The 20214-nt window shown below is 36.5% G+C and overlaps 1 protein-coding gene across 11 annotated transcripts in view; it reads left to right on the top strand.

Annotated features, from left to right (window-relative positions):
* Positions 1-20214, top strand: part of cacna1ab (calcium channel, voltage-dependent, P/Q type, alpha 1A subunit, b) — a 105854-nt gene that overhangs the window by 29557 nt on the left and 56083 nt on the right. For all 11 annotated transcript variants that reach the window (XM_052609530.1, XM_052609529.1, XM_052609526.1 and 8 more), the window contains exons 2-7: positions 3604-3709; positions 4207-4346; positions 19288-19379; positions 19460-19612; positions 19700-19887; positions 19972-20075. In XM_052609530.1, the coding sequence (XP_052465490.1) occupies positions 3604-3709; positions 4207-4346; positions 19288-19379; positions 19460-19612; positions 19700-19887; positions 19972-20075 (783 nt within the window). The remainder of the gene's footprint in view (positions 1-3603; positions 3710-4206; positions 4347-19287; positions 19380-19459; positions 19613-19699; positions 19888-19971; positions 20076-20214) is intronic.

Here is a 20214-nt window from a genome sequence, read left to right as displayed (position 1 = left end):
AACAATGAACTGACCTTAACTGATAAACTTAACTGATAAACTAAAAGTTTTCTATTCTCCTCTTTTCTTTATCAGCACACATTTTTCCTGTTTAACACTGTGAAGCTGCTTTGACCCAATCTGTATTATACAAAGCACTAAAAAGAGAGAGAGAGAGAGACAAAATAAATAAAAACACTGTTTCTGATATTAATAAAACATGACAGCAAATAATATTTGAATGGATTGTTATTGCTGCCTCCATAGACATCATTGTGTATTTTACAAACTCTAAATGTTTTCTTTTACTAGTACTCATGTGTATTTAAAAGACTGAACCCTAAAATAAACATTATGCGGTTGAAAACACTGCATAGTTGTGATATATGACAAGCGCTGAGCGTGCCTGTCTCTGGCCCAGCATCAGCCGAAGCGCTAAATCACAGTTTGAATCTGGCAGTTATGAACATAACATTTTAACCCTCTGAGTCTAAGGCCTGGAGAAATTCTGTCATGCCCTGACATTTGTGCTTTTTTCAGTTTCTTATACACATCTAAATGGCTAAAGTCTAATCTCACCGTAATCACCACATACTGGGCTATAATAATATGTGAGCAGCATGTATGTACATGATTGTGTTTTTGAGAAGGAAAATGTTATGCGTGGTTAGTGAAAAACTAAAAATGTTAAATCACTTGAATAAGGCCATAAAATACATAAAGAGCTGGACTTCCACTTGCGAGTGCAGTTAAACAGTTTATTAGGAAAAATCAAAGCTGACTTTCAAAGCATTACTCCAGTCACACAATCCTTCAGAAATCCTTTTAACAATCTGATTTTCTTGGTCACATTAGAAGATAATGAAGAGAGACGTGAAAAATGGACATTGCGTTGTTTTCATGTGGTTTACTTTATCACAGAATATTTGTTTTCAGCAGCACTTGTTTAGTTTAAAGTAAACATGTCAAGCTTTCTATAGATATATCTTTCATGTCTCTTCGTCCAGTATTCACTGAGTTACAGTTCACTTTAATGCGTCGTGTCTAAATGAAGATCAGCGCAGACAAAGGCTGCAGACAGCACACCTTGTTTGTTATCTTTATTTTATAAATGCACAAAGTTTTGTTGTTATTTATGTCTGTATGCAAAAAAAGTAGACCATTTACATATTCGATTGATGTTTTGCCCTTTCTGTACGATCAAAACTGAAAGTGTAATTTCAGTTCTTTTCGGGGTTATCAGGAGAAAATGCCTCATAATGTGTATACGCGTTAATCAACTCCAGAGGGTGGGACCGTACTCCCAGGGCCACAATAATAACGATCCCACATGTGGGACTGTACCACTCAAAAGGTTAAACTGCTGATGGAGAGATGCAGTAGGCTCTCTCAAATGCTAGCCAACTCTCCATTTCACAGCTTTTCTGCTTCTCTCTCTCCATATTTCTCTGTTGCCAGCACTCTCTGCCATTCCTTTTCTTTTCCTCCTCATTTAAATACATCTACATTCTTAATATTTCTTTCTCTGTCTTCTGTTTCTCACTTCCTTTCTTTCAGTCACCATCGTTGTCTCTCTTGCTCTCCATCTCTCTATACGAGTCTTAAAATTGAGATGTAAATTATTAAGGGCACATTATGAGCTGCGGACAGCTTTACTACTGCAACTGAATATATTTTTTTCAGGAACATATCAGTGTTGTGCAACTGCATGATAAGTAGGTAGATACACACACACACAGCGAGAGAGAAGACTGTTGAAATAAGAAGGGAAGATTTGCTTTTATGCTGAAGGAAACATTGTTTAGTGTGCAGCACTCTGCAGCATCTTTATTCGAGGTTTCTGCTGCATGTGAAGGGGTTTACGCAAATGCTCCACATTTCCTTTCTCAGAACAGCCATTCTGCACATGCTCACTTCAGCGCTCGAATGGTTACTATGGATACCACTTTAAGTCTCCCAGCATGCACTGTACTGTTAGCCATGTTAGCCCTGAGCTAACTGTGTTGGTGATTTCAATGAGCTCTGAATAAATAAGTATGTGTGTGAGTAATTTAAACAGAACTTGAGGTACACTGTAGCAGACAGATTGAGGTGAATTCAGGGGACAAGTTCACATGCTTGCATATTGCATATAGAATGAGTCCGATGTGGTCTGATGTGGAGAGACTCATACTTGAAATACCGAAGACCACACACTGTAAAAGTAAAAAAAAATGTAGCATGTTTTGCAAGAAAATACTATTTCTTACTTAAAAATGGCATGTTAAGTCAGAGTGCTACTTGACATTAGTTCATAAATTATTGTGAAATTTTCCATCAGTTTTGAACAAAAATTATTTCCATTACAGTTGTTTTATCCAGTGCACAGTGAGAAACAGGATATGATATCATATTCTAGGGCTTCTTTATTTAATACGTAATAATACATATCATTATGAATGTTTTCTCTGAAAACATCTAATAAAATATTATCTTCTAATAAAATACAAAAATGTCTGTGTCTATATATATATATATATATATATATATATATATATATATATATATATATATATATATATATAGACACACACACACACACGCTCATGTTTGTTTTTGGGGACATCCCATAGACGTAATGGTTTTTATACTGTACAAACTGTATATTCTATCGCCCTTCACCAACCCTACACCTAATTCTAACCCTCACAGGAAACTTTGCATTTTTACTTTCTCCAAAAAAAAAATAACTCATTCTGTATGATTTATAAGCGTTTTGAAAAAATGGGGACATGGGTTATGTCTTCATAATTCACCCTCTCCTTGTAATACCTGTGTCATACCCATGTCATTATACAGAGTTGTGTCCTGATATGTCACAAAAACAAGAGCATAGTATCAAAGTTTCATAACATTATATTTCTGGAACCATATAGTGTAATGTAAATATTGAATTACTCAAAGTTATTATAAAATGTGTGTAGCAGTCATCACAATGACTTCATGGTTTTGTGTCTGTGTGCTTATGTGTGTCACACACACATGACATAAGTGGTTATGACAAGTGCTGAGAGTGTGTATCAGTGCCAGTGGCAGCTGGTAAAGAGACGCACAGTAACTGGATAATGAGTGCTCTATTTCAGCCAGGCTGAATCTGTCTACACTCATCTGTTTAATACAGCCCTGCAGCCCTCTGTGTGTGTGTGTGTGTGTGTGTGTGTGTGTGTGTGTGTGTGTGTGTGTGTGTGTGTTTGTGTGTGTGTGCGTGTGTGTGCGTGTGTGTGTGTGTGTGTGTGTGTGTGTGTGTGCATGTGTGTGTGTGTGTTGTTTTTTATATGTATATGTGTGAGCCCAGGCCTACAGCTCTGTATCACTCATACTTGAATGCACATGGTTATCCAAACTCTGCAAGAAGACATTATATGTGCATGATTTGTTGTTGTCTTATTGTCATTTTCTGAATACTTTTATTCTTAACATTCTAGAATGATCAAATTCATATGTTGACATATTTTTTCTTGAACATTCCGAAGTTCATACAGTTTTAGTTTGCATAGTGTTTTAAAAATACTTTTGAACTGTAAATATATTTGATATGATGAATCCAGAATTTCTTTTTGTTTTTACCTTAACTCTGCCTCTTACTCCATTTGAGTGGATGATTCTGACCACCATCATTGCCAACTGCATCGTACTGGCTCTTGAACAACACTTACCAGATGGAGACAAAACTCCACTGTCAGAACGACTGGTAAAGTGGAACACACACACACACACACACACACACATTCTTAGTGAAATCTAAATGGGGACATTGCATAGACTTTTATAGTTTTTATGTACAACTAGTTATAAGCACTACATCTACCCAAAAATGAAACTTTGCTAAGAATTTTCTCAGCCACGGGCCATCTAAGATGTAGATGAGTTAGTTTCTTCATCTGAACAGATCAGGAGAAGTTTAGCATTAGATCACTTGAACCATTCCTGTAGCAATATTTTGGGGACAACTGTACACCCAGATCCTGATTTGCAGAAACAGTACAAAAGTTAAGTAAATAAACTCTTATTTAAACAAAATTTTAGTAGTTAAAAACTTACTGTTCAGGTACACATTCTGTAGGACAAGAGTCATCTGTAAATACAGAGATTGTTTGAAGGTATCCACAAAGATTCAAAAATGTTGAATGTTTTAAGTGGAAACTCATTTTCTGATAATCCCATCTGTGTTTTTCCTTTCTCTCGCAGGAAGATACAGAGCCCTATTTCATTGCAATTTTCTGCTTCGAGTCGGGCATTAAGATTCTTGCACTGGGATTTGCCTTCCACAAGGGCTCCTACCTGAGAAACGGCTGGAACGTGATGGACTTTGTAGTGGTGCTCACTGGGTGAGTTATTCAAACACACACTCTAGTGTCATAGTAAAATAGAAAGAAATAGAATTGGAGCTGCTCGTTTTTTGAGTCAATATAAACAATTATTAGATGGCTCTCTGCAATACTTGATTCTGGTGGCATTCTAATGTCAAATATGTATAATTATTGGTGGAGTTAGTGGCTCTTTTTGGTCGATTCATTAGAAGACCCATTTGTTCATGATTCAAAGTATAGTAGTCATTATTTTTATGCAGCCAGAGGTGACAAAGCAATGCAAAATGGTAAATGGACTGCAAGGACACTTCAACACTTGGTCTGGGGGAGCCAGGGGTTTGAACCACCAACCTTTCGGTTTGTAGACAACCTACATGAACCACTGAGCCACTGCCACCCCCAATATGTTTTACTTTAGAATTTCATGACCTTTTAAAATTCATAACAAGATCTGTAGAATGCCTAATGACTGGATGACTGCACAGTGTCTGTAATATATACTAAAAGATGTACTTTTCGCATGGCCCAAACTAGCCCAGAGAAAGTCACACCCATTCTGGAACTGTGTGTATGACAGAGCTACTTTATGTACACAGCAGAGGTCTGGTTGGATGCTGCTTCCCTCCTGCCTTAATGAGCACTTTTTCTCACACACACACACACACACATCCACGTGCACACCCACCTACACGCATTCATGGATTCTCAAACAGAGGTAGATCACAACAGCACTGTAGGGAGCAACCATCAGGGCAAGTCTGAAATGTCACCTCACAGGGAAGCAGAGAGAGAAAGAGAGAGAGAGAGAGAGAGAGAGAGAGAGAGAGAGAGAGAGAGAGAGGTGGTCGAGTGTGTTGGGGGGATGTGTTGTAGTATTGCAGTGCTAAAGAAGGCAGGGCCATGTGACTCCATTACTCCATTCCCCTGGGCTTTTGAATATTGGAAAATTAGAAGGAGAGAGAGAATGTGTTGGTTTATGTGAAAAGACGGTATAGCTGGAGGAGGAGGGGTTTAGAGGCTAATGGAAGAATCCAAGATGGAGTGAAAACCTTTCATTTCCACATTGGTCCCAGTTGATTTATCCTGGTTTAGCGCTGGTTTAGTACTGGTCTTGCTGGTGGAACAGGGAAATTCTGGTCAGCTATCATAATAATTATGATTGGCTAAAGCAGGCTTGCTTGTTAAAGAATTTGTGCACCTATCTTTGTCATCATTTACATTTCTTTCATACGTGGAACAAAAAGTATTTTTTGTCAAAATTCTCTTTATAATAAAATTAAAGCGAACAGTGAAACATTTGTCCATAGTGACACTGATTTGTGTGACTTTATTGGTCTTTAAATTGTATTTTTTTTTAAAGAAATTTATACTTTTATTTAGCAAAGATGCATTGGTTTGATCAAGAGTAACAGTAAAGTACTTTATAATGTTATAAAATAGTTATAATTCATTTATAAGCTGTTCTTTTAAACTTTCTATTAATCCTAAAAAAATTATCATGGTTTCCACAAAAATAAATGTTGATAATAAAAAGAAATGTTGCAGCAAATCAGCATATTAGAATGATTTCTGAAGGAAAATGGTGAAGGAGTAATGATGCTGAAAATACAACTTTGTCATCACAGGAATAAATTAATTTTAAAATATATATTAAAATGGGGGGGGGGACACTTATTTTAACTGTGATAATATTTCAAAACATTTGTGTTCTACTGTATTTTTGATCAAAGCATAAAATACGTATTTTTGAGAAATGTATTTTTAGTGTAAGATAGAAAGCAAGCCTTACGGGTTAGAAACAATGTAAGGTGAATAAATTATGATTTTTTTATTTGAGTGTTCTGTCCCTTTAAGAAGACTGGAAGGGTCATCAACATACCAGCATCCAAAACACACCATTTGCTAGATACCAGCAGTGCTTGTCTATTCAACTGGGAACTAGTGAAAGTAGAAATGAAGAGGAGGAGGGGAGCAAAACTGGAACATGAAGGACAAAGGTGGAAGGAAGGCGAGAGAAAGAGAATGAGAACGAGGGAAATGTAAAGGAGCGGGACAAGGGTGTGTGTGTGCTTTCGTTAGCTGCTGCAGTAGCCTGCTTTTCACTACTGCAGATGATCAATCAACTAGCCCTGCTTTTAAACATGAGCAGATCTTCAGACACACAAACAGCTGCAAAACTGAACATGGCTAGTCATTAAATACATCCTCAAGACATATTTTTACTCACCATTGACTTCTGTGTGTGCATATTGGACACATTTGTAACCTGGAAGCGAGTGATCCTGCTTTTTTTCTCTCTCTTTTTGTCCACTAAAATTTTATTATAAATTATTATTGATTTGTTTTTGGTAACACTGTATGTTACATTGTTCATGTTACATGTACTTATAATAATAAAAATTTATTATGCATAATTACATGCAGCTAACCCTAACTATATACAGTACATATATGTAGTTAACTAATGTCACTCAGTACTTAAATGTATATTTACACTATAACAAAGACACTTTAAAATAAAGTAACCATTTACTGTATTTATTTATTTTAGTTTTAAGCGCAAAAACTTATGTTTGTCACTGGATACAAAAAGTTTAAAAAGTTCATTGCCAATTTTTATCTTACAATTCAAACCTTTTTCTCATAATAAAAAAAAGTCAGAATTGAAAGGTATGCAGTAATAGAATTGCAAGATTTAACTCACAATTTGAAGAAGTAAAGCACAATCTTATTGTCACAATGGTGAAATAAAAAGTCATGATTAACTTTTTTTTTCCTTTTTATTTCATGGTGGAAACACCAACAGAAAAAGTATTGTGAGGTATCAACTCAGAACTGTAAGAAAAACAGTCCGAAGTTTGAGTTGCAGATAACCTTTTTTAAAAGCTTCCATATTTAACCAGTTTTATATATTTTTTACCATTTAATTTAATTAACATAAGATTACTTACTAAAATATTACAATTTATTTACTGATGTTTTTCTAACACTGGCCCATTCTTTTAGACCATTTATTTTTCTATTTTGAGTGACCCAGTGGCATATGAACAATCCGAATAACATATCAGATTTGTTTAATCAAAATTTTGTGATGTGATTTAATGACAGGCAGTAAACTACAGTAGGATTACTGCTTACTGCTTGCACAGTTGTATGGTCCACAGCCAACATTACCAGCTGGCAGAGGCTTTTTCTTGGTTTTAAAGTTGGTTCACAGATCCAGTTCTTTCCTCATACTGCAGTCATGGGAAAACAAACTCTTTAAATATGATTATCTATTTCTAAAAGTGTGGGGTAATGTCAGCTATAATGCTCTAAAGATACCAATATTCTATCTATAATAGTGATGGGAAGTTCGATTCTTTTCCGCGAACCGGTTCTTTCGGACGGTTCGATTCAATAAACCGGTTGAAAAAAACGGTTCAGCGGTTCTTTTACGCTCGACGTAATGACGTCATTGGCGATGACGTAATGGCATCACGTCTATCAAACATTCAAATATATAAAGTCAGTAATCATAACTTTAGTCAGTTAAAAACCCTCATAATCATGAAAAGTTTACATTTGAATTTTGCAACAACACCCAAATACAGTAACAGCAATAATGTGCATATGAGGATTTAAGTCTTTAAGATATAAAGTAAATAAATTAGGTGTCATCAGCGCAGAAACCATGATCCACTTACTAAACATAATCCATTGCGAATTTGTTATTAAATGAACTTACGTTTCGCCAGATTGCCCTTCATCCAAGCCCTCGAAATACCCGCGCTCATAACATTAGTACAGAATCAGAATCAATCACCAAAAGAATCACTTCGGTTCAGTATGCTGTGAGTCAGTTGGCTCAACGCTGAATCGTGCATGCGCAGTATCATCAGTTCATCGGTTCTCAATTCGGACGCGTCTGACACAAACGATTCTTGGTTGAGTGTACTGATGATCCGAAAACCGATGCAACCGGTTCTTGACTCAAGAACGAGAATCGCTCTAACCTGCACGTGCTGCAGTTCAGTTTCATCAGCTGCTCTACTCGTGTTCATTTTCTGTTTACTACAAACTCAATTTGTGAATGTGTCGTCATTTAACTATAAATACAGTACAGATATCTCATAAATCATCCCTTATTCCTATTAAACATAAGAGTCTTAGAGTCTTAATTATTGTCCAACTTCCCTGAAAACCCATTTGGCCTATACATTATATACAATATACAGATTGGAAACATTCATCTAAAAAAAAAAACCGCATGCGCCGTATCTTCAGTTCATCGGTTCTCAATTCGGACGCGTCCGACAGAAACGATTCTCGGTTGAGTGTACTGGTGATCCGAAAACCGAAGCAACCGGTTCTTGACTCGAGAACGAGAACTGCTTCGTTCACTATCTGGCTCGGCTCTGTGTTTATCTTCAGTTCGGTCTTCACAGCATTCATTCAGTGTACTGTTTGAGTAAATGAATTACTCCGGGATATTGGTTTATTCAGACTCAGAGGGAGTGTCAGTCACATTGAAAAAGTTAACAGCTTAAGATATTGGTGGGTTAATGCTTATTGGAGACGTGAACCGTTTCACACGATTCAGTTCGATTTGTTGAACTGGTTCAACCGGTTCACTAAGAAGAACCGGTTAAATTGAATAATTCGTTCACGAATCGGCCATCACTAATCTATAACTGATAAAATGAAAACTGGCTGCTATGCTAGTGTTAGATTGTTTCAGCCTTTCGACTTCTGAGAAATCTGAGATGCTTTGTGTTTAAATAGAATATAAAACTACTATTTGATTTAGTCTGAAAATAATTACCAGGATATTAGACACTTATTTCATTTCATCGTTCCTTCTCTCATGCTTAGATGTTTAGGCGTGGTCATCTATTTTTTTTTTTCAGTGTCTGAAATTGTCTTTAGTGTCAGTTGAATGTGAATGTTGGTTCTGACAAGGGCTGCGGTTGCAATACTCCCCTGAGTGCCTCTCCATCATCTCCAAAACACTAGTTCTACATTTTAGTTTCACTTCGCAGATTTTACATCATAACGCCAATGAAGCTTGACAGCAGAGTGACATGCTCTCATGACCTCTGAGCAGAATTTGCTACTGGTCACTGGTCACAGCGGACAGTCTGAAAGAGCTCATGTTGAATCTGCATTTAAGTAATTGACAAACAACTACATGAACTTGTTTTTTTGTTTTTTTACATCATGAATTTCTTAAAAATATGCAAATATGAATAATACTATACTAATTATAGTATTACTATTATTTTATTTTAATATATTTCAGTATTTAAAATAGTTGTTTTTAATTAAATCTGCACCATTTAGTACTACTTCTAGTTTGATATATGTATCAAAGCCCTCTCTCTCTCTCTCCCGCTAGAATTTTCATTATCGTTTATTATTTATTCTGTATTTAATATATAAAAATGTGAATAATACTTTGTTTTTTTAAATTTTAAGTTGAACTTTTTCCCCCACACCATTTAGTACTACTTATTGTTTATCTAGTACTAATATACTAATTGGTAATTGTTAATATAATATTTTCTGTGTGTGTGTGTAAAATAATTTAGATTATTTATACTGTACAGTATATAATACACCCAAATATGAAAAAAATTTGAATATAATTTTTCAGTTCATTTTTATATATTTTAGAATAAAAAAATTTGGTTGTTAATGAATTTTGCACCATTTAGTACCACTTCCATTTTGAACCAATACTGGTATTAGTTCTCTGTCACACTTTGTATTACCAGTGCCAGTGCTTGTGCATGTGTTGCCAATGTACAGTTCTTACTTGGCAGATTCCAGAGTCGTGACTGCGCTGGCTATTGGCTGCCTGCTCGGTGCCAATCTGTGACTTCACTACTGGCACATAGAGTGAAGAGAGACAAAGAGGAAGAGAGCGAGAGAGTGAGCGAGACCAAGAAAATAACACCATGGTTTAGTCTGTAGAAGATTTCTGTTTCTGGACACACCTTAGCGCTTCCATGCGCAGCTGTTTCCATAGCAATGTTATGTAATAAGAGAGAACCGTGGAAGGCCAGTGAAGACACCACTCTCTCTGCTTTTATTCCTGCTTATATTTTACTCCCTATGGTTCGCCGTCTCCCTCAGTCTACACTTACATATAGTCATTATTTGAATTTTATGGAGGAGAGGAATGTTTAATCATAAATATGGACCGAGTTGAGCAGCTACACTGGGCTGGAACGACATGGAACTGCATTCTGACACCTTATGTTTAAAACAGTACACACTGTCTCCATGTTGTCAATGTACTCACTAAAAAAATAAAAAAAATACGATAAGCATTATGCTTAATTATGCATGTTATTTCAAATTTACTTTCATAATCCTATGGAATATATCAGTTTATGGAAGTAAAATCTGTTTCACAATCACTTCGAATAGCAATTTATACAGTATTGTTCAAATTTTTGGAGTTGATGGGGTTGATGTTTTTAACAGAAGCCTCTTATGCTCACCATGGGTGCATTTATTTTAGTCAAAACTGTGAATGATTATTTTCTATTTTAATATCTTTTAAAATGTAATGTATTCCTCTAATGGCAAAGCTGAATTTTCAGCATCATTACTCCAGTCTTCAGTGTCACATGATCCTTCAGAATTCATTCTAATATGCTGATTTGCTGCTTTTATGTATTTATTCCTATTTGTTTATATTTGTCATATACATTATATAATTTAATGACATTTTTTAAAAGCAGACTTAAACTATTATTAAGTATCTTGGCAGATCTTTTTTGTGTTTTTTCTTTCCTAAGGCATGAGTTAGAATCTGGTTTGCCTCTTACCCTGATCTTCTGCTTCTCCGCATCATTTCCTGTCCTCTCTCTAATATCACTAAGAGTTGCAGAAGGACTTAAAATAGCAGTGTGAGCGTCTGTGCTTGTGTCTACATGTGTCCAGGAAGTTATGTCTGAGTTAAAGGAACCATTTTGTCAACCGGACACCAGGTTAAAAGCGTGTTTCAAGAATAGATGCAATTTAAGTGAAGTGCGTGGATGTTAGAATATGTGTGTTTCAGGGTGTGTGTGTGTGGTTAATGTCTTTATGGAGGTGAAGGAAAGGATGTCTTTCTGTAAATGACTGCAGCACAGTAATGATAATGGAAGTTATGGCAGTGGTACAATATTCACACAGGTAGACAACCTCTATTTCTCATTCTCTTTCTCTCCACACACACGTCATGTTACACACATGGACATTCTGCTTCTGCTGTGTGTGCTGTGAAGTTGCTCTTTATCTTAAGAAAGGCTGGTTCCCACATAAGGACAGGTGGGAAGAACGACAGTAGAAAGTGAGAGAGAATGAGGTTTAGGCCGCCATGCTCTCAGTAATGGACGAAGACTGTGTGTGTGTGAGTGTGTTTGAAAGAGAGAGAGAGAGAGAGAGAGAGATTGAAAGACTGCACCAGTGTGTTCTGCAGTAGTAAAGGTTGGAATAGTTTTTCCATGTTTCTCTTACTGTCGTTTTTCAACACAAATGTAGCAGTGCAAGTGGGGACTAATAGGAAAAAGCATTTGTGGGGAAAAAAGGTTGCAGTGGGGAAATGTGAGGATACGGAGGAAGCACGGGTGCTTGGTAACAAGGAATGGAGAGGATGAGAGGAGGGAGAGGGAGTGACCAGCAGTAGCAGTGGAAAGAAACAAATGAAATCTTTAGAATGGAAACTAAAATAAGATTTGTTATTTTTCTGTGCTTGCTAAAGTGTTCTGGATTAGGGTTAGTATTTTGGGTGCATTGCTATGGAGTTGGAGAAATATTCTATCTGTAAAAAAAGTTTATTATAAATAAGATTAAAAGAGTACGTTTTTGATAAATAGAATTTTTAGTCTTTCTACTACAAGATGTCACATTTAATTCATGACTTGTCGTTTCTTTGTAATTCTTTGTGAAATTTACAAACAATTTCTAAGTGAAAAACTCCTCCAAGTAAATCCTGGTAGACTTGAGTAGAGAAGAAAGATAATAAAAATAAATACATAAAGTAAAATAAATTAATAATAATAATAAATTTAGTAATATTAATAAATAAAATATAATAAAATAATATTTACAAAGATTTTAGAAAAGCTGACACAACCTTAAAAGATGAATGCCATAGATTAACAGTTTTCACATTAGATCCATGTATTCGAGAAGTTGAGAGTTCCATCGAGATAATGTCCAACAAATAAAGCGTCCAGGTTCGTCTGTCCATTGTGTGAGGAGGATTCCAACGGTTGACTTGCAACTTTTTTGCTGCAGTGAGAGCAGCTAACAGTAAACATCTTTGTTGAACAGACAAGGTGAGGTCCCAAAAGTCATTCATGAAAAATGGCACGGAGTCAAACATATATCAGTACCCAACAAATAAGAAAGGTCCTGTGAGATCCGAGTCCAAAAAGGAGAGAGAGAGGGGCACTCCCATCCTTGCAAACAAAGATTGAACTTAGGAGAAGATGTCAGATTCACATGAAAATGTTTCATTGGAGTCAAGTTAACCCTATGCAGCAATTTCTAATGAATCATTTGGTGTTTAGGGTTTTTAACAATTTACTAAAACTTAAGATCAATCCATTAAGGCATTGTTGCTGAATAAAAGTATAAATTAATTGTATTATTTATTTAGCACATTTTTTGAGCCGGATGATTTTGGTTCTGTAGCACAAATAGTGCAGGTCAAGTTACAAACCAACCTGTAGTGCATTGAGTTAAAGACTAATTTAAATTCCATAACCTTAGATAAAAGAAACAATAAACGTATTGTCTGCATTAGCAGTGAATAAGACTCAGAAAGAAAGCAAAGTCAAGGAAGAAGAGAATACCATTAAGGAATGTATTATAAACACTAACAAATTATGTAATATCTTCTTCCCAGATGTGAAAATGAACCCTTTTAGCAGTCTGTAGCCGTGCTGATCAGATCAAACCCTCACACAGAAACCCGATATGAGAAGTTATCAAAAAAGAAATATTCCAGCACTTTGACGCAAACAAGAGGCCTATTTTGCAAATTCTGGTTCAACATACAAGATTTGTGATAGCAGATTCCTGTCGCACTCCCCAAACAAACACCCTCACGTACCGCACAAATGCACTGTATTCCCAGATGCACAGGCCTGAGTGTACAGATTGAATAATGCAGAGTTTCGGCTGCATATCAGCATGACCTAGATTCAGCTCGAATGGAAAGCTGGAGGAGTCCTGTGCTGTTTTATCGCAGAAACCGGTTGATCTCGCACACCGACAACATGAGCAACTCGTAGAGGACATGCTAATGAGGTTGAATTCATGTAGTCGACATAAACCGTGTGTAAGTGTGACACAGTGGTCAGTCAGAGAATCCTTTCCATACAGTATAAAAGATGGAGGGAATGGAGATCAATCGAAAGGGGACCCTTTATCTTTCACTTCTGGCCTGGTTGCTGCGGCAGTACCGAGATTCCATCAATGACAGGGGGTCTGTTGCTGCGGTAACGGTTATGAATGAGAGGAGGCTGGTAACCGTGGAGACTTTGTGAAAAAGGAATCGCTGGTTGCTATGGTGATGCCGTGAATGGGGAGAGACCTGGTGGCGTGATGTTGGAGAGAGGCTTCCACGATCGTCATCCTCATCTTCAATTTTTTTTTTTAAAGCAAATGAGCGAGACTAATCTATTCTTGGAAACATTCTTAAAGCGTTTACACACATGTATCTAAATGTATAATCAAACACATACATATATCCACATAAACTATAGTCAGTGTGTGCCATTCACTAACTTCTACAAGACGTAGTCACCCTTTCTCAGGAAATACTCTCACCTCTAAATCATTTTACATATGTGTGTTATGACATGTCTTTTGAAGGCTCTTGTTTTCAGATTATTATGTGTGACGTTACAAAAACAAAGACCTACAGGGCAATAGAGGAGAGAAGGAGTGTGTAGGGACAGTAAAAAGAAAACCACTTTCCATCAATGTGTGTACTCTGATTGATTGTCAGGTTTTCCCCAACAGACGGAGGCCTTGTCGCTCCTGTGAATCCCTCGCTCCCTTCCTCTATCTCACCCTGTCATCGTCTTTTCCCTGGGGCCGAGGGACTTTCTCTTTCCCTTTACCTCTCTCCATTGCTCTGTCATTCTCAGGGATAACTGTGTTTCTTTCAGTCTGTCCACTCCAGAGTTTACCAAATCACACTTTATTCCCTTCACAGGACTCTGTACCACCCTATTTTGTTATTTGTCCAACTGACAACTGAATAGCACTGCGCTTAAATAAAAACACATCATAAACAAACAGCTGCATCTGGATAACAATAGTATATTTATTGTTATTTTTATGGGCAAGCATCACTCACACTCACATGTTCTTCTGAAAATATAAAAATGTGATTTAAAGTTTCATTTATCAATAAATTTCACTATTTCTGTCTTGGTCAGTAAGTGTTAATGCTGTGTTCAAAATAACATCCTGTTACCTACAAAAGACCCTTTCTTTGACTGTTTACAACAAAGAGTTCAAATAGATGTGGACAGGGCCGCTTTTCTATTCTAACCCGGGTGCAGGGTCTGCAGCCTCTCTTCAAACATCTGCACGTATACACACACTCTCACTGTCTCTTTCCCTTTCCATCTGTCTCAAACTTGCACACACTCTCTCCTTCTTTCGCACACACACACACGTCAGTCCACTGTTCCATCAAATTTACCGCAAGCCTTTTAGTGTGTAGTAGGATATCAGCGCAGTCAGCGGTGCTCTGTTATCCTGACTGCACTTACTGTACATAAAGTGTTCTTCACTGCCAGACCTGGAGGCAGTTTATTCCTTCCCGCATCTAATTTTCCACTGTTCCACGAAATAAAGTGTAAACTGATATTATATCAGCAGCCAAAGCACATTAGTCCTGATCTCAAATCAGTTCTTTAAGTGTCAAATGTATATTTGCACCTGGCTTGGGCTTATTGATCATGCAAGATGGGTCATAAATATGTGTATTTGTTATGTGAGACTGTAGATATGTGTAAATGAATTACTGAGAGTTTCATCCAAATACTTTGTCTAAGCTGGGTTTGGTCAAAGAGGGAACAGTCTGCTGTTCTGTGATCAAGTTTTCCATTTAGGCTTGGTTGTGAATATTTGAGACAGATCCTTATGGGTTATTACAGAGTGTTGGCGCCATCTCAACTTCATTCTCAAAAGATTATTGTACCATGTGACATCATAAAATAACTAATATAATTCTGATCATTGATCGAGTAAGTCACAGTGTTCTTGCCAATTGAACGGACTAACAGGAAGTACAGAAAAAGCAGAAGACATTAGAGAATGAGTCAGGAGGCGAGTTTGCTGCATTCTGTCCAGTCTCGCACAAGTCCATCCATTCTTGCTATTTTCTTTTAGCTTACGTAGGTGTTTGCTGCATGTGATGGCAGAGCAGTTAAAGGCCTATTGACTGAGCCATTGGCTGCCACTTTATATCATAACATCTAATGAATGAGCTCTTAGAACACTGGCATCGCTGCATGTACAGGCAACATCAAAACAGAATGCAAAAGTGATGGAAAACGAGTTCTTTATAATTAGTTATATACAGTGGTGGACAGTAACGGAGTAGCTTTACTTCGTTACTGTACTTAAGTACATTTTTCAAGTATCTGTACTTTATTTGAGTAATTTTATTTTGAGTAACTTTTACTTTTACTTCACTACATTCCGAAGCATAAAATCGTACTTTTTACTTCACTACATTTCATAAAACATATCGTTACTCCCTATAATATATCACGTGCTCCGAGACGCAGAAGCGGTGTCTGATTCATCATGAATGAACTGAGTCTTTTCAAAATAAACCTTTAAATCGGATCGCGAATCGCACCAAACGATTCGTTTAGGAATTAGAATGATCCGATTGCAGCTGTTCTGGAGTCGACCACTCACTGATTCAAATGAACCGTTTAGTGCGAGTCTCCAGAAGTAAGAACCGGGAGATCTTGTGAGCGCGCGTGCGTCTGATGTTGCTAAAAGTAAGTTATTAATGTCGAAATATTGGATTAATTATTGTAACTGAAAATCATATTTAGGTCAAAATTTTCAGTTGTTTGGGAACTAAATCCGTTGTAAAGAGTGATCTATTTAAGCCCACTGAAATGCTCGAGTGCAGACACATCAATTTTAGGTAAAAAAAAAAAAACTTTAAATAACACAGATTAAATACAATAACTCATGCACGTTCAAATTCCCCGCTGCCATAATGTTAACAGTTTTATTAAAATGTCCTATGTGACGTCTGTTTTTATATTGTTTATCAACAGTAACGTTATACATATGTATATTGTTTGGATTAACTAGACGAGTAGACAGACATGAATGTTTATTCATAACCGTAAATATTGTTAGCTGATGCTAACTGTCTAGCTAACAAGCTTGTTGGTGCTAAATTGAGGTAACTCTTATAAATAATGTCCAAATATTTTTATTCAACCACCTATATATATATATATATATATATAGAGAGAGAGAGAGAGAGAGAGAGAGAGAGAGAGAGAGAGAGATTACATCTGGGTAGAAAAGAAAGGATGTGATGTTCAGAACATGGTAACTACAGTAATTATTAAAGTGGTGAAGAGATGCCCCCCAGTTTGGCCAGGGTAGTTTTTAAACCATAGACAAGGTTTGAGAAGGAAAAACTCATTATGAAAATATAATTATATTTTCCTTAATGTTCTTCCTAACTTCAGGCCTTATTATCATGTCATATATAAAGTTACAGTACAGACCAAAAGTTTGGACACACTTTCTCATTCAAAGAGTTTTCTTTATTTTTATGACTTAGAAAATTGTAGATTCACACTGAAGGCATCAAAACTATGAACTAACACATGTGGAATTATATATGGAATTATATTAATAACAAAAAAGCTTGAAACAACTGAGAATATGTCATATTTTAGGTTCTTCAAAGTAGCCACATTTTGCTTTGATTACTGCTTTGCACACTCTTGGCATTCTCTTGATGAGCTTCAAGAGGTAGTCACCTGAAATGGTCTTCCAACAGTCTTGAAGGAGTTCCCTGAGAGATGCTTAGCACTTGTTGGCCCTTTTGCCTTCTGTCTGCGGTCCAGCTCACCCCTAAACCATCTCCATTGGGTTCAGGTCCGGTGACTGTGGAGGCCAGGTCATCTGGCGCAGCACCCCATCACTCTCCTTCTTGGTCAAATAGCCCTTGATGCCTTCAGTGTGACTCTACAATCTTCATAGTCATGAAAATAAAGAAAACTCTTTCAATGAGGAGGTGTGTCCAAACTTTTGGTCTGTACTGTAACTTTGATGTTCTGTAAAACAAACTTTAAATTACTTTGTTCTTATTGGTGAACAACAGATGGTCAACTCTGTTTTCTCTCAGGTACATCACAGTGTAAGCTTCACAGTGAACATTACTCTCATCAGCGTAGTCCATATCAACAACAAAAATATATCTTGACTCCAAATAGTGGTTATTTTGGAAAAAATCCCAGGTATTTTGAGCAGTAGGATTATAAAAAAATATGTGCTAATATAACATTAAATTAAGTAGCCTATATAAAATTGCAAACATTTATCTTTCAGTACTTTTTTACTTAAGTACATAAAAAATTGAGTACTTTTGTACTTTCACTTGAGTAAGATTGAAAAAGGAGTACTTTTACTTTTACTGGAGTAATATTTTACTATACGTATCTGTACTTTTACTCAAGTACTTGATTTGTGTACTTCGTCCACCACTGGTTATATATATATATATATCATTAGTCTTAGATCATTAGTATTTCCACCAACAAGTTATTTTTCTATCTTTTGCTGTTGTGTGTAAGTGGGAAATATCAGTTTACATTTGCAAACATTCTTTTGGCCGTTAATTGCAGTAATCCAGTGAGATTTTTGTTTGCACAAGGAGTCTGACAACAGTCAGTTCTCCACACAGAGATCTGATCTCATCATCATCCAGTCCGTCTGGGATTACACGAAGAGACAGAAATAACTGAGGCAGACTAAATCCAGAAGAACTGTGGCAATGTCTCCAAGATGCTTGAAGAAACCTACAAGGCTACAGTACTGTGAAAAGTTTTAGGCACTTATGTAAAAATGCTGTAATGTGAGGATGCTTTCAAAAAATAATGTCACAAATAGATTTTATTTGTCAATTAACTTCAGTTAACTAAATCAAATCAACATTTGGTGTGACCACCCTTTTTCGCTTGAAACTGTTTTTGTCCGAGGCACACTTGCACATAGTTTTTCAGGGAGCTTTGCAGGTAGGTGTCTTGAAGTGTCTTGAAGATGTTGCCACAGTTTTTCTGGATTTGTAATCCAATATAAACTGGATGATAATAATCTCGCTGGATTATTATAATTTATATGTATACAACACATGTAATATGTAAATGTATATATGGGCACACATAGGTATGTACAACTATGTGAATGTGCATGCTTATATATGAGTTTATTTAGATATATAATGTCTGAGGTGTATATATATATATATATATATATATATATATATATATATATATATATATATATATATATATATATATATATATATATATATATATATATATATATATATACACTGTATAAGAGGGATACAGGACCCTGACCAAATGTGCTACCACACAGATGCACAAATACACACACACTCACATTTAAAGATCAGATGATCAGACCAGTGTGTGATGTGAGAACAGAGCAGTGTCTGATCAATTATTTACCTGTGATTGACCTCTTCTTAGGATAATGTGTCTGCTTGTGCCTGTACTTTGCTGTTGCTAAATGACAAAATTTAGGACATATGGAGATGGAAAAATTGGTGATACACAGAAGGCTCTATACAAATGGAAGAGCAGAAAATAGATTAAATCTGCTGTTGTATAATTCACTTTAATGGCATTTAGTACAACTGTCTCCTTTCTTTCTGTTTCTCCTCCAGTATCCTGTCCTCCGTGGGGTCAGAATTAGACCTGCGGACATTGCGAGCAGTCAGAGTGTTGCGGCCCCTAAAACTGGTGTCAGGAATTCCAAGTGAGTGTTCTGTCTGTCTGAGTTTATCAATGTATGTAAGTGTTCTTTGCAAGACATACAATAGTGCCATTACTCTCCAGGCCTGCAGGTGGTGCTGAAGTCTATTATGAAGGCTATGATTCCACTACTGCAAATTGGCGTGCTCTTATTCGTGGCCATCCTTATGTTTGCCATCATTGGCCTGGAGTTCTACATGGGCAAATTCCACCAAACCTGCTTCGACAGTATCACAGGTGCGTTTGTCTTAAAGGCAAACAAAAAACAGTTGGCCTTTGAAATTGTATGCCTTTTACAAAACCTTGTGCATTTACATTATCCAGGTGAGATGGCTGATGAACAGCCCTGTGGTAAGGAATTTCCCGCTCGAGTGTGTCAGAATGGGTCGGTGTGTGATGTGTACTGGCTTGGGCCAAACTATGGCATCACACAGTTTGACAACGTCCTCTTTGCCGTGCTCACTGTTTTCCAGTGCATCACCATGGAGGGTTGGACTGACATGCTTTATTACGTAAGAGTTAAAGGCGATGATTTAACTATGATTCTGTTTTTTTGATTCTAGATGATAATTTTGGTAAATGTGGATATATTACAGAGTAATGATGCCTTAGGGAGTGCTTGGAACTGGATGTACTATGTTCCTCTCATCATCATCGGATCCTTCTTCATGCTTAATCTGGTTTTGGGTGTCCTCTCGGGGTAAGATCTATCTGTCTTTTTATCTATTTCTCTATCTATCTATCTATCTATCTATCTATCTATCTATCTATCTATCTATCTATCTATCTATCTATCTATCTATCTATCTATCTATCTATCTATCTATCTGTCTATCTGT

This window comes from Carassius gibelio, chromosome A11 (assembly GCF_023724105.1).
Source record: "Carassius gibelio isolate Cgi1373 ecotype wild population from Czech Republic chromosome A11, carGib1.2-hapl.c, whole genome shotgun sequence".
Taxonomy (NCBI): domain Eukaryota; kingdom Metazoa; phylum Chordata; class Actinopteri; order Cypriniformes; family Cyprinidae; genus Carassius; species Carassius gibelio.
This window is presented reverse-complemented; position numbering and strand designations above follow the sequence as displayed.